The sequence below is a fragment of the Vulpes vulpes genome, chromosome 5 (genome assembly GCF_048418805.1).
Source record: "Vulpes vulpes isolate BD-2025 chromosome 5, VulVul3, whole genome shotgun sequence".
Lineage (NCBI taxonomy): Eukaryota > Metazoa > Chordata > Mammalia > Carnivora > Canidae > Vulpes > Vulpes vulpes.
The window spans coordinates 120,234,894-120,250,406 of NC_132784.1; the positions used below are offsets into that span (position 1 = coordinate 120,234,894).

General features: G+C 34.3%; 1 protein-coding gene across 3 annotated transcripts in view; it reads left to right on the forward strand.

Annotated features, from left to right (window-relative positions):
- The window catches only part of SEMA3C (semaphorin 3C), a 208,708-nt gene extending 193,826 nt beyond the window's left edge, over positions 1 to 14,882 (forward strand). For all 3 annotated transcript variants that reach the window (XM_072759820.1, XM_026006115.2, XM_072759819.1), the window contains exons 16-18: positions 6,007 to 6,074; positions 8,278 to 8,408; positions 12,074 to 14,882. In XM_072759820.1, the coding sequence (XP_072615921.1) occupies positions 6,007 to 6,074; positions 8,278 to 8,408; positions 12,074 to 12,484 (610 nt within the window). In that variant the 3' untranslated portion in view covers positions 12,485 to 14,882. The remainder of the gene's footprint in view (positions 1 to 6,006; positions 6,075 to 8,277; positions 8,409 to 12,073) is intronic.
- Positions 14,883 to 15,513: the final 631 nt, after the last annotated feature.

The following is a 15,513-nucleotide window of genomic DNA, read 5'->3' on the forward strand; positions in this document are numbered from 1 at the left end:
TTTATTTAGAGTGAAATGGAAAACTACTGAGGGCCTTTGAGCACATGAGTGATATTATTTGACTTTGGTTTTGAGAAGCCCATCTGGTTTGGTTTGGCCTAGATGGCAGCCCTGGGGTAGGAAGTGGCTGAGGAGAGAGGGGAGAGGAGTCGCAAGGCAGTGAGGGCACTGCACGTTCCAGGTGAGATAGGGCGGCTCGCACAGGAAGGCAGAGGGGGAGGTGGCAACGTGAGTGGTCTGATTCCGGACTAGAATGTGCTGGTGAATTACGTGTAGGATGTTAGAGAAATAGCGGACTCAGGCATGAGCCAAGTTCTCAGAACCGAGCACATGCAGATGTGACTTCCTGAGAAAGGTAAGACTGTGCGAGGAGCAGGTACGTGGAGGGACAGATGATGCCAACAGTGCCCGTAAGGTAGACATTCAAGTGGGGAGGTTGAGTAAACAGAAATGTGAATTTGGGGCACACAGGTGTGGCCTGGGCTGGATAATTTGAAAGTCTTTTTGTTTTTAAAGACATGAAATGTGAAGAGAACTCACATTCTTTAAAACAGTATTTTTTAGTATCTGTGTTCAAAGATTCATGACCTTCTTTGTCATTTTAAGATCTAGGCAGGAAGTCTAGAGGCTCTTTTGATTTTCACATAAAATTTATGGACCTCGTTACCCTGAGGTCTTTTGCTTGCACTGGAGATCTGAACCTGGACGCAAAGGATGAGGAAAGCAAATTCCAAGTGTAATCTCAACTAAATGATTTTTGTAGCCATTGCTGGCAACTTTTAACCATACTTGTGTTATGCTCCTAATGACAACAGCAGTGATATTTACAAATTATTACCATAACTGCTCGTAAGGCAACACATTTTTCTTGGGAAAGAGTTCTAAAAGTTGGCATATCTAACACCCAGAATGCAATATTCTATCTGTTAAACAGATTTAATGCTAAATGCAGCCAAAGCACCACACTTTCTAAGAAAGAAAGTGATATGAACATCACAGAGTGAACACTACCACGGTCCTTTAGGCTTACCAGCCTCTTCTATAACGTGGAGGAATTGGAGATTAGTACTCCTTCCCTGCAGAACTCCCAGACCTTGGCTTTGGTGAACAAGCATTTTGTTCAACAAACAAAGAATATTTCTCAAGTAAAATTCCCCACTATATATAGACTATCATTGCATATTTGAGATTTTTTTTACGTTTTAGACATTTCTGCTAAAATATGAGTTGACTCATTTGTCCTCATAGTCTCCCTCTAACTACAAGCCCAGTTATCCTTTCTAATATGCATATTTAAAGGTAGATTCCAGGGGATCCCTGGTTGGTTTAGCGCCTACCTTCATTCCAGGATGTGATCCTGGAGTCCCAAGATCGAGTCCCACATTGGGCTCCCTGCGTAGAGCCTGCTTCTCCCTCTGCCTGTGTCTCTGCCTCTCTCTCTGTGTCTCTCATGAATAAATAAATAAAATCTTAAAAAACAATAAAGGTAGATTTCACATTGTCATCCTAATGCCACAAATCATGATTTTTTTTTTTACAAATCATGATTTTTTTTTAAAGATTTTATTTATTTATTCATGAGAGACACAGAGTGAGAGAGAGAGCAAAGAGAAAATACAAGTCATAAATTTTGGAGAGGATGTGGAAAAAGTTTTGTTGAGAATACTTGGTGCAGCCACTATGAAAATCAGTATGGAGGTTCCTCAAAGTTAAATATAAGGGATCCTTGGGTGGCTCAGCAGTTTAGCGCCGCCTTCAGGCCAGGATGTGATCCTGGAGACCCGGGATCGAGTCCCACGTCGGGCTCCCTGCATGGAGCCTGCTTCTCCCTCTGCCTGTGTCTCTGCCTCTCTCTCTCTCTCTCTCTGTGTCTTTCATGAATAAATAAATAAAATCTTAAAAAAAAAAGTTAAATATAGAACTTCCGTATGATCCAGCAATTCCACTTCTGGGTATTTATCTGAAGAAAACAAAAACACTAATTTGAAAAGATATCTGCACCTCCATGTTCATTGCAGCATTATTTTCAATAGCCAAGACATGGAAACAACTGTGTCCTTTAACAGATGACTGAGTAAGGGTACACACACAAACACACACCGGAATACTATTCAACCATAAAATGGAATAAATCATGCCATCTGTAAAACGGATGGACCTTGAGGGCGTATGCTGAGTGTAATAACTCAGAGAAAGACATATTCTGTATAATCTCACTTATATGTGGAATTTTAAAGGTAACAACAAACCAAGCTCATGGAGATTGTGGTGGCCAAAGGCATGGTAGGGGGTGGGAGAAATGAACAAAAGGTATCAAAAGGCACAAGCTTCCAGTTATAGAATAATTAAGTCATGAGTATGCAATGTACAGCATAAAGACTGTATTACATATTTGAAAGTTGATAATACAGTAGATCTTAAAAGTACTCCTCACAAGAAAAAAAGATTGTGACTATGTACTATGTATGGGGACAGATGTTATCTAGACTTACTGTGGTCATTTCACTGATAAATATATTTTTTTAATTGAGAAATAATTCACATTTATGATATTATGTTAGTTTCAGGTGGTGTATCCTGTCATTATGTTGTACACCTGAAATTTTAAAAAAGCATAAGCAGGGAAAAAATAACATGGGTTGAAAGAGGAGGCAGTTATCATTTAAAGTGCAATCTGAATCTCTAGCAGTATCTTAATTCTATCATAAAAAGCTGAAAAATCTCTATTCTATCTATCTACTTATCATCTATCTTCTATCTATCATCTATCATCTATCTATCTATCCATCTATCTATCTGTCATCTATCTTATTTGTGGCCTATTCACACCCATCTTTGGCCATCACATTGAAAGTTTCATTACAAATATTTATACTATTTAATGTCTACAAAATATTTTAAAACTTAAACATATAGTGAATGTAAAACATGTTTGCTGAATTATTTCCTAAATTCTCATATATAATATTTTTAATGATTAAACAATAATAATAAAAAATTGCTTGTATTTTCCACACTGATTTTCTTTAATAGTGTTAACTTACCTAGTTTTATGTTGATAGCACTGTCTATCTATCTGGAACACCAAGAGTACCTGGAGGAATTCACTGGAATGAAAACCAAAAACAGGGCAGCCCTGGTGGCGCAGCAGTTTAGCGCTGCCTGCAGCCTGGGGTATGATCCTGGGGACCCTGGATCGAGTCCCATGTCAGGCTCCCTGCATGGAGCCTGCTTCTCCCTCTGCCTGTGCCTCTGCCTCTCTCTCTCTCTCTCTCTCTCTCTCTGTTTCTATGAATAAATAATAAAATCTTAAAAAAAAGAAAAAAAAGAAAACCAAAAACATGTCTTTGTATGGTAACAAATCAATGAGTTTATGCTTTGATATAATAAAGTTGTTAAATATGATTGAATCAGTGGTTTCCCTTTTTCTAAATTTTGTTTATAGCAAATAATGCAAGCAATTTTCCTTTTCATTCTCAAGTATCTTAAATATTTGTGCATTTGTACCAAATATTGCAGTTTAATCTCAAATGGTATTTTTCCTGGATTCAGATGCACAGTTTTAAATTTTATTCTAAGACAAGATAATCAGTTCAATTTTCAAGTAAATATCTGTTTTATATACAAGAACAAAATGACTTCATTGTTTACCCAAAAGATTGTATACCATAAGGAAGAAAATGTTGGTAACGAGCTCAAATCGCAAATTCTACATGCAATATAATATTACTGTGCATACCAGCTTTCACAGTGGTAGATGAATATCCTAAAAGGAATCAACAAATACAAAAAATCTCAGATAGCTGTCTTGCTGCTCTCATCATTTAGGCCAAGCCATAATGTTTTTCTGTATTGGAAGGTCTGGAAGCTGTGTGATACTGTAAATTCAGGTTGCCCAGCTATGTAAACCATAACATAGTGCTGGTCACAGGACAATCAATTTAGCCATTGGGAATGATAGTGCTTCTCTGGATGGCTGATAAGTGACTGCTTCAGCCACAAGAACTCACATGGTGTTCAAAGATATAGTGCACTCACAAGTTGATGGTAGTAAATAACGCTGTGGCTTGGAAATATAGCAAATGCAATGCAGTAAAACCTGATTGATATAGGAGCTGTTCTAGAGTACAGCATTAATTGTATTTCCTGAGACAGGAGTAACTTCCACTAGTTTGTGTGTGTGTTGTATTAGAAATATAAGATTGAATAAGGATTATGTGACTTTTTTGGGAAAATAATACATAAATGACACAAAATTTTATACTGCTATTTCCATAAATAGATGTATATAAGCCATTGAATACACACAATACTATTTGCTATCACCTTAAAATGATTTTTTTTTCGCTATTGATGACTTTAAGATTAGTTTCCCTTTGTAAATTAGATAATTCCTGTGTGGTTTTAATATTTCTGCTTTTCTTACTGAATATTTTAATTTATCTGTAAGGGTAAAAATGTTGAGACTTAACAGCTAGCCCAATTAAGTAATATACTTATTTATATATACTTCTCAGCCTTGATAGTAAACAATTTATCCCTATATTCTCAATATTTAAGGAGAGGGTCTTTTCCTTCTCTCTCTTTTTTAAAGACTATTTATTTATTTATTTATTTACTTACTTATTTATTTATTTAGATAGTGAGTGTGTGCATGACTTGGGGAGGGGCAGAGGGGGAGGGTATCCGAAGCAGACTCCAAACTGTGCCACAGGGATTGATATTACCACGGGGAGACCATGACCTGAGCCAAAACCAAAAGTTAGAAGGTCAACTGACTGAGCCACCCAAGCACCTCACTTTTCCTCCTCTCTTCTAGCAATCTTCATATCTATGATTTATTGCTAAGAGAATTTCAGTTGCTCTGTTTTGATTTGTTTCACTGTGTCATACAAGAGTAACATATATATATATTTTTTTAATTTAAGACTCAGAAATTAATTAGTATTCAAATAATTTAAAAGTTTGATTTAAATAATGACCAACTTACAAAGACTGTAACTAAATTTTGAAATGCTTAACTTGGTGATACATACCAACTAAAATGCAATGAGTGACTTTCAATCCCGAATAAACTTTTAAAAATCCATGAGGGATATTTCAGAGGTAATTAAGGGAATTTTAATATAAAATATGTATTGTGTGATATTACCGAATAGTCATATTTAGTAAGAGAGTGATACTGTATTTATGTAGAGAAATTAGAAGGTTCATGCTGAAGTATTTAAGAATGAAGCATTATCATGTCTGCAACTTATCTTCTAAAGATTTTCATACATGTGAATAAGGAGTATAAATATTGTATATATATATACTCAACATAATACTTGCATGTGAGAGAAAAAATAAACGTGGCAAACTTTAACACTTTATGAATCTCAGTATACCAGTAGTTATTATACTCATGTTTCCACTCCTTCTGTAGGCTTGGTATTTTTCATAGTAAAAAATTGAAGGAAAATTCTTATTCTAGTAAATGAACAATTTTGCTTAACTTTATATTAAATGTCCATATTCTATCACTTATTTCAGAAAAGTTTTAATATATTAGGAAAATGTTAGGAAATGTTGACTTTTGTAAGAAAGCTATGTTTGTTTAAGAAAAAAATTATAAGAAAGAAGATGGTAGTGAGTTTATGCTCTAGATGTTTCCATCTTAGAAAGTTTTTGCTGAATATCTCTGAACTAAAATTTACACTGTTAATTTGGAATCTAGCATTTACCCCAGAAATGCACATAATAGGAATTTCATAGCCATTCTATCTCCAGTAGTAGAGATAGGGAGGGACAGAATTAATTCAGAATGAAAACAAGGTGAAATACTCATCCTATCATGGAAGTCTTGAACAAGAAAAGCCAGATAGTTGTGTTATATATCAGACCTCTTTTCCTTCTGAAACCTTAAGCAATTAAAAAACTGTAAAATTAAAAATACAATCTTTTAACTGTGGTGTAATCGGCGATGTTAATTCTGAGCCAGTTTTATATATGTCTCTGTACCTATAGGAGGAGCCGAAGACAAGACGTGAGACATGGAAATCCATTGACTCAATGCAGAGGATTTAATCTAAAAGGTATTAAGACTGAGCAAGGCTCAGACTTGGTAAAGAGTAGTCATGCTCCACATCACATTTAAGGGAGGGAAACCTCATGATAAATTCACATCTTATGTTTTAAAGAAAGATTCACTGTGAAGATTCTTGGTGTTCATATGGAAATTAAAAATTAAATGTTATTTGTATATATAGTAGGAAAAACAAATGTCTATGAATACAGGTACCTTGGATATGTTAGTTGCCTCGGTCTTTCACGTAGATGTCAGTTATAGATTTTCCTAACTATTATTTTCTTTTTGAAGAAATAAAGCTATTATCTTCTTTCTTAAGAAAAAAAATGTGCTTTTTCAAAAATTTACTACTGAAGAACAAATAGAAGTGTGCCTTGTTTGTTTTTTGTTATTGTGGTAAATATAAACAACACAAAGTTTACCATTTTAACAATTTTAAAATGTCCAGTTCTGTGGCATTAAGTACATCCACGTTGTTGTGCAATCAGTACAACCATTCATCTCTAGAACCTCTTCATGTTTCCCAAGTGAAACTATACCCATTAAATACTAACTCAGTCTTCCCCAGCCTCTGGACACCACCTTTCTACTTTCTGTCTCTATGAATTGGACTACTAAATACCTCTCTCTTATCAATGGAATCACACAATATTTATCCTTTTGTAACGGGCTTATTTCAGAGCTTCTTTGGGGTTCATTCCTGTTGTAACATGTGTCGGGATTTCTTTTCTGTTGAAAATGGGAAAACATTCTATTGTATGTATATATCACACTTTGTTTATTCATTCATCTACCGCTAGACACTTGGATTGCTTCTACTTTGGGATTGCTTCTACTAGACACATGGATTGCTTCTACTTTGGGCTACAGTCAATAATCCTGCTCTGAACATGGGTGTATTACAGTGCCCGGGTTTTATAATTTATAACCATTACAGTACTTTTGACAATCTTGCCTTGTGTCTTACAGTCAATCTAACCCATTTCTTCCCATCCTGACATGAAGATCCCACATTATTATACTTTCTCCACTAATACTCTCCCCTCCACCTCAACCCCACCAACAAAATATCTTTGGGCAGAGCTCTCTGGGTTCATGAAGGAGCTACAAATGCACTGATGCTAATAATTAACACCAAGACTGCTATTGCTAATATGTTTGAGTCTGGGTCTTTCTCTAATAAAGACTGACAATCATTACCAACTACACTAACTATAAGGAGAAAATATTAACATCTTGCTTAGTTCCATGCATCTAATTAAGAGAATAATCCAGATTACCATTTCTATGTTTACTGAATATTTTATAAATATGTGTGCAAGTTCTACTAACACTAGTAGCTATAGTAGTAGAGCTGTCAGTGGGGGTGATGATGAACAAACATGGATGTTGACTTTGTGTCAGAACCTGAGTTGAAAAAAAAAAAGAACCCGAGTTAAGTGCTTTTTTTTAATGGATTATCTTATTTAAATGCTTAAGACATTGTACTAAAGTCAGGTCTATTATCTATCCCCATTTTATGAATGAAGATTCTGTTCATGTCTAAGCAACCACATGATTATACTAAATGATCTTCCTGAATTAAGAATTTCAGTAAAGAACCCGGATGAAGACATAATCCATGTTTTAGAGCCAAGTAAAGCTGAGACACAGAAAGCTCAAGTAAATGATTTAAGGTTACACAGAAGTCAGAATTTTGCCTCCAATACCTCTGATTCCAAAGACTGTTCTCAACCACTACTTCCTGCTACAGCCACACTTTGCTTTCTGACTTTTCCTGATGCTTCTGAATTCCATCTATACTACATTGAGTATGGATGAACCTGGTTTTATAATGCCTGGCACTTACTAACTCCAAGTAGGGTATATTTCCTAATAGTTCACAGCCTCAGTTTGTTCAGCTCTGAAAAGCAGAGAAAAACTAATTTGTAAGGATATTGTAATAATTAAATGTTCAATGTGATGTTAAGGACAGTCTTTGGTATAGAGTACTTCTCGAATAAACATCAATTCCCTATGTCTTTCTCTCCTTTCCCTTTAGGTTAAACACAACCAGTAGACAATGAGTAATCGTCTGCTGTTAAATGAGCAAAGATTGCCTTTGGGGGGGGACTTCTGTAGGTGATGATAATTTTATAGAGAAATAAGCATTTATATAAGACAATATATTCTAAATTCTCCTCTTTTTCTTTCTACTTTTTGCTTTCCAGCATATAGAAATGCAGCTGAAATTGTTCAGTATGGAGTAAAAAACAACACCACTTTCCTCGAATGTGCTCCTAAGTCTCCACAGGCATCTATCAAGTGGCTGTTACAGAAAGACAAAGATAGGAGGAAAGAGGTGAGTAACACACATAAGCAGCAATCAATCAGGGCTTTGGAAAGACATTGAATCACCATCCCTCGGTGAGGTTCAGATCAAACATAAAAAAAAAAAAAAAGCATATGAACATCTTTTTATGTCTTTGGGATGACGAGTGCCACTTTCTTTAAAATCCTTTGTCTGTAAAGCTGATGAATTAATTCAAAATCCTTGCTGCCTCTTCACCTCTGTAACACGGTGATTGAAACAAGAGTTTGGACACTCCAGACGGGACTATTGATAGGAGGAAGCATTTGTAAAAGAAACAAGATGTGTGCAAAACCAGAAGCCAAGTTCTTGCACAGCAGCACCTTTGTGTGATTCACAAGATAAAAGGGGGCTTTAAAAAAAGTACAATTTTCCTCAGCAAGAAATTACACTAAACCATAACTTTTATGGTTAAAGAGCATATTTCTGCTATGTGGTAATCTGTTTCCTCTGCTTTATTATCCATTACTCTAGGGTTTTGGTTAGGTAATATATGGAATCATTGTTTATGGGACCATTGACTTCATTCAGTGATATGGAAAAACAGTTTTTCAAATAAAAGGAGACTGACATTAACCTTTCCACTGATCAGAAAGGGCTGTTTTAAAGGGGAAGCATTGTAAAATGGCATTGGGTGAAATATTATAAATAATGAACTACATAATGTTGATGTCAGGTTGTACTGACAACCTGAGAAAGAAGAAGGAAAATCTATATGTATATGTAAAGCCTTAGGGTAGTCTGAGATGTGATGCTATTAGGAGTGGCATAAAGTTTGATGGAGCAAAGCAGCCTTCTGCATTAGGGTATATTCTTCAGTTGTGGGCATTTTGGGGACTACATATTAAATTATATTTTGGGGATATTTACAATGGATACAATCCCAAGCTATAGAACACAGACACTGCATCAAAGTTGCTGAAATGCATGTTGGCTCCATATGAGAAAATACTTTACAATTTAGACCTGTCTGTTTGAAGACAGTATGAGCTGTTTAGGAAATTGTGTGTCCCCCATCACTAGAATATAAAACCATAGGCTGATGACCCCTTCAATAAGAGATGGAACTATTGGGAGGAAAGAGGAGCTAGCTGAACCTCAGGGCCCCTTCTTGGCCCAGAATTCTATGATACTAAAAACATCTTTTAAAACATTTTTATTAAGAACAAATTATTGTTTATTTGAGATCTGTTTTCTTTGCCACAAGAATCTGTCATCAAAGAGGTCTTGAAATTTCTACAGTCCAATTAATTTTCAGCTCTTTGGCATGGATGTAAATGGTAATCATAGTTGCCTTACAAAGTAACCTAGGGTAGAAGTCATAATGTGTGATGATGATTATCATACAGATATGATAGGCCATATGCCAGAGCTCCTTCCAGAACTCCTTCCTGAGGAGTTCTGTGTGTTCATATGTGAGTTGGAAATCTAAAACTCAAACAGGGATTACGTAACATGAAGAAAATTTTTTTTATTTAATTCACTAAAAAGTTAAATAGAATAACATGCAATAAGTGAATGTATTCTCTATTATTTGAATTACAGACAATGAGGACACACAAGCTTGAATACATGCCACAGAAGTTAATGAACACAGTTAAAAATGGAATGAGTAATAGATTTAATGATTGAATCTCCTTTGCAATATTTCTAGTGTTTTATTTCAGAATGCTCAAGAAGGTAGAGACTCAGTTATTACTGTCTTGCTTTTTCTCCCAATTTTGAACATATAATAATGCTATAAGACTATGGAGAAATTAACTGTAATACAACTCTGTGAATCTACTTATCCAGAATTTAGAGAACACAATTCCACTCATTCTAAATTTAGTTGAACAAATTATTACCATCTTATTAAATTTATCCTAATTTGTCCTTAGTAGTTTAGGCAAACACATGCTCATTTCTCATGTTAATGATATGCAAATATTGAACTTTAAAAAAACTGTAAGACAGATGGTAAAACCTCACACACAAAAATGTAAATACTTCATACTGATTTACATAAAATGAAAACTAAAAGCTCTCACCTCCACTTCAATATTTACTCATACTTCCTAGAGTATAGAGCTACTAAGAATTATATATTCGATCATAATGTATTCCTCCAAATAGTCTCTATAATTTTCCTATTTTTGTCTTTGTTTCTCTCTCTGATGTACGCACATACACTGTAATATCAGTATATATATCAGTATATATAGAGCTAACATTTTTCTTGGCTACATAGTGTTCCACTCTATAAATATATCCTGTTTTTTTAAGCTATCTACTGCTTAAGGTTGTTGTTTTTCTTCTTATCAAAAATGAACATTTTCGTGTAAATGAACATTTGCACACTTCTGAGTATAGCTTCTGTACAAATTCCTAGAAATGAAATTTTGTGTCAAGTACTATATATGTGTTAGATGGATTTGTAAACCTGGTCTCCAAAATCTTTCCTAATCTTGCACAAATAGAAAAGCTTTCCTTCCTTTTGTTTCTGAATGCATTGCTACATGATTGAAACTATTGTTGAGACACACTTAAACTTTAAAAGTCAAATTAACACCAAAACTCTGCCTCATATATTTGAGTCCCTCTTTTCTAGATCTGTTCTATTATCTGTATCTCAATACTGTACTTTGCCTTTTTGTGCTTTTGCGGAGGGGTTACTTTTCATTTAAAACAATCTATCTTTGATTTTATTTCATTAATAATTAGATTCATATTTACACAGAAATTTACCATTTATAAAAACATCTTCCATACCTTATTTTGATTCGGGTCTTTTTTCCCCCTCAGTGAAAGAGCATTCCAGAGTACCCACCCTTGGCAAGGAACTTCTCACCACTTAGGTTTTTAGTCTGTTTGTGGATAGTACTATAGCTGGAACTTTAAGAAAGATGGATTTCATGCATGTAACTAATATCCAACATATGATAGTTTTTCCAGGATAAGGCTGTAAAATAATTCAATATTAAGCTCATAGCTTTTTATTACCTTTCCTTGGAAAGTAAAACCACTCAGAACATTTGGAAGATGATGGCGTGTCAGCTTATTTTTAGTTATTCTTTAGTTTGGGATAATAGGAAAAACCTTTGATAGTGTACAGAACTCTGCCTCTGTTTGTTTATATGATTTTTTTCGAGTTGTCTTACTTCTTTAATAAAGTAATGAATTATTTCAATTTTTATTTAGGAGAATATCCATTCATCATTGAAAAATGGTAAAATTCAACCATTTAACTGTAGCTTCATGATTTTACTAGTAAAAGAGTTTTTTTGTTGCAATTAAAGGCAAGAGCTCTAGGACAAAATAGATATTTTAAATTATCCATGAATTCTGTTTATATATGTTGACTGTGATTCACATTCTGAATGCAACCAAAACTCTATGTTTATATGTGCAGAAGCCATGTCCAAAGGGAATGGTATATTTGACAGCATGGGTGATAACTTCACCCTCTCTGTAATAGATTCAGTGCTCTTAAAACGAGATCTCCTCTGCAAACCAGTCAATGGAACGGGCCAAAAATTTGTGTTCACTAAGAGGGAAACTAAAAACTCAATGTTTTTGCCAAATTTGAAAGTTCAGAGATACTCTGTATATGTTGCTCATATCTTTTTAGAAGACATAGAGTCAGATTTTGGGTCTTTGACAAGTCTCTCTTTTAGGTCAAGTTGAATGAACGAATCATAGCCACTTCACAAGGACTTCTAATCCGCTCCGTTCAAGATTCTGACCAAGGACTGTATCACTGCATTGCAACAGAAAACAGCTTCAAGCAGACCATAGCCAAGATCAACTTTAAAGTTTTAGATTCTGAAATGGTGGCTGTTGTGACAGACAAATGGTCCCCATGGACCTGGGCCAGCTCTGTGAGGGCTTTACCTTTCCACACAAAGGACATCATGGGGGCATTTAGCCACTCAGAAATGCAGATGATTAATCAGTACTGTAAAGACACTCGGCAGCATCATCAACACGAAGAGTCACAGAAGATAAGAGGGGACTATGGCAAGTTAAAAGCGCTCATCAATAGCCGGAAAAGCAGAAACAGGAGGAATCAGTTGCCAGAGTCATAATGTTCTCTTCCTTGGGGCTTAGGCTTCCAGGAAAGAATGGTCTGTCTTCAGTGATCAAATTTTGAGCAAAGAACCTGTGCTTTACCCATGGAAATTCTCGAGGAAGGTGTTACTCACTCCTAAAGTGAATATTACGTGAACTGAAATGAGCATGCATTTTCTTGTATGATATTGACTAGCACTAGACATGTCATGGTCCTCATGGTGCATATAAATATTTAACTTAACCCAGATTTTATTTATGTATTTACTTTTTCTTCAAAATCAATATGGCGGCTATACAACTAAAATTCCTATATCCCTTAATTGAATGAGGGCCATAACCCTATGAGCTTCCTTCTTTGCTTTAGGGGCTTAGATTTGGAATTGTCAGTGATTTTATATATGAAAACAAATGCCAAGTTCACAACTTTTATGTTGTAAAAGTTGTGTAAGTACATGTGATAGAGTAGCTGTGAAAAGAAATGTAGAATAGATACAAGTCAAGAAAGAGGGCATCTAAAAGTTGTATAAAACATGAGTGATTCATCCAGAAAAGTGAACAGTTTATATGCTTCCAGTGAAATATATTAATGTTTTTTATAGAAAATGGTCAATTGCTGATATTTGTTATTGATCTTTGTTTCCTTGTTTTAGGAAGATAAAGTGAATGACCCTCACCATAAAAATCTTTGATTAGAGTTATGTCAGCAAAACATTTAAGTTTATATTCTTATGCTATCATCTTCCAAACAAAAGCACTTTTTTTGGAAGTTATTTAAGTTATTATAGACTCAGAGAATATAATCTTACACTGTTTAATTACTGTATTTGTTCTAATTTTCTAGTCTGTGTGTCAAAGTAAACAATATGAGAAGAAAAAAAATGAAATATCGAACTTGTATATGAGAGGTGAAACTATCAAAATGGGGAAAAATAAAGAAATGCATTTTTATTGAAAGCTGTTTATTAAAAATATGACTAGTTTTTAACATCAGTAATTAATTTCAATAATTAACTCTCACATTTTTTTGGTTTATCAACCTCAGATATCATAAGATTTTTAAGACACCAGTTCATTTTTTTAGATGATTTTTAGTGTGTGCTGGAGAGGTGCGCCTTTTGTGGAGAAATGAAAAAAATTCGAATATGAACAAAATTAGACATACTTTTTTTAAAAAGAATGCTGGTGTATTATGTTCACTAGCATATAAATACAAATGTAGTAAATTTTTTAATGAATAAATAATTTTCTTCTAATTGTATGTTTGGGTCATTTTATTAGAAAAAATTTATTATAGAACCTTTTATTCCAAAGAGCAATTAGATGGAAGGAATAGGAAAAATTTCTTGGTATTGTTATAGTTCCTTCAAAAACACAATTTTTGCTTTTTCACTTTATTTACTTTTTAAAAAATTTTCATGCTTCCAGGTGCAAACAGAAATTGCATCATGTACTTACTCAAAATCCAGCATAAAATTTTATTTGTAGTTAACAGTCCACAAAGAAGGCAAGGCAGACTTAATTACCTTTTTATGCACCACAGCATTTAAGCTTCAAGAACTAAAATCACTGTCAAAATGAATGTAATCATTGCTCAGAATCTAAGAATATGATTTATTATTTAAGTGGTGGTAAGTTATGGTATTATAAGAGGAGGCCTCAGTGCAGGGCAAACATAGCAGTTAAAATAGACAATATAAATAATGTTCATGCAAAAATAAGCTAATGAATAAAAGCTATTGTTCCAAATGTGCACGATTCCAAAGTATTCTCAAAAGCAGTTTATTATACAAATATTTTGCCTGCTATGTGCACAAATAAAAATGTGTATCGATGGAAGGCCAAAACCATGTTCAGGGTTTATGGCGAATCTATTCTATGTACAGAGTTTAAAGTACAATTGTTTTAGAGTCAGAGAATAGCATAAACTACACAGGTCCCCTTGCTTCGTGTACACACACACTGATAGACAATAAGGGTGTTTAGTTTTGTAATATTATTTGTGCTATTTAATAACTTCTTTAAATATTATTCAATTGTATATACTTTTATTACTTTTCTTTTAAAATTATAGAAATTCTTCTTCAACATGACTGCCAAATGTAAAGAAAATTTTCTTTCTCCAAAATAATGTCAACGTATACTGAATATTGGTGGTTAATTAGTTTTGTTTTGTGTAGTTTGACATTTTGATGATTTACTATGTTTTCCATTTGTATTGTACATAAAATTTCCTAGGAATGCACTTTTTTTCAAAGTGTAGGTTTGTGGATAGATTTTAGCATGATGAAACTGTCATTACGGTGAATGTTTGCTCCATGAGAAAATAAACTAAATGTAGTTAGTGTATTAATATTTAATTGGATATTGAGGAAATCATTTGCCTGGCAAAATAAAACATGTTGAATTCCCCAAGAATGTCTTCAACTTTTCTTTTTAATGTTGTATATAGAATTGCTTGTTGACATGATAAAACCTTTAAAAATTCTATTTATTCATTTATCTATTCATTTTTGTGAAAATAATGTGTCTGAGTATTTCAAAATTCAAAACTTCCAGAAGAGGATCCATGGAAAACTCTCCTTGTACCGTTATCCCTCATTCATTCAAGTCCCAACCCCAGAAGCATCCAGGATTGTCAATTTCTACATGTGTTTCTGTGATATTTTACATACATGTGAGCAAATTCATATTTGTTCTCTAAGGGACCTTGTACATTCAGTTGTCCAGACTGTGTTGTGTCTGACAGTGGGGTGGGGCGGGGAGACATGGGTATAGTGTAGGAACACTTGGGCTTTGGAGCCTAACTATCTGGATTTGAATCCAAGTGTAATGTCTCGGAAAAGTTACTGAATTTCTCTTTGCCTTAGTTGTCTGCCCAAGTTCATACCAGTGGAATATTAGAATAGAACATATGACATGATAACTATTCAATAAATGTCATAATATTTTCCTTATTTAGAAAGTGTTGTCTTGCGAGAACAGGAAGAAATCTTTCCGTTGTGTTCCTTGCCCAGTTAAATGTCAGTGACCCAGGTTGGGGCAC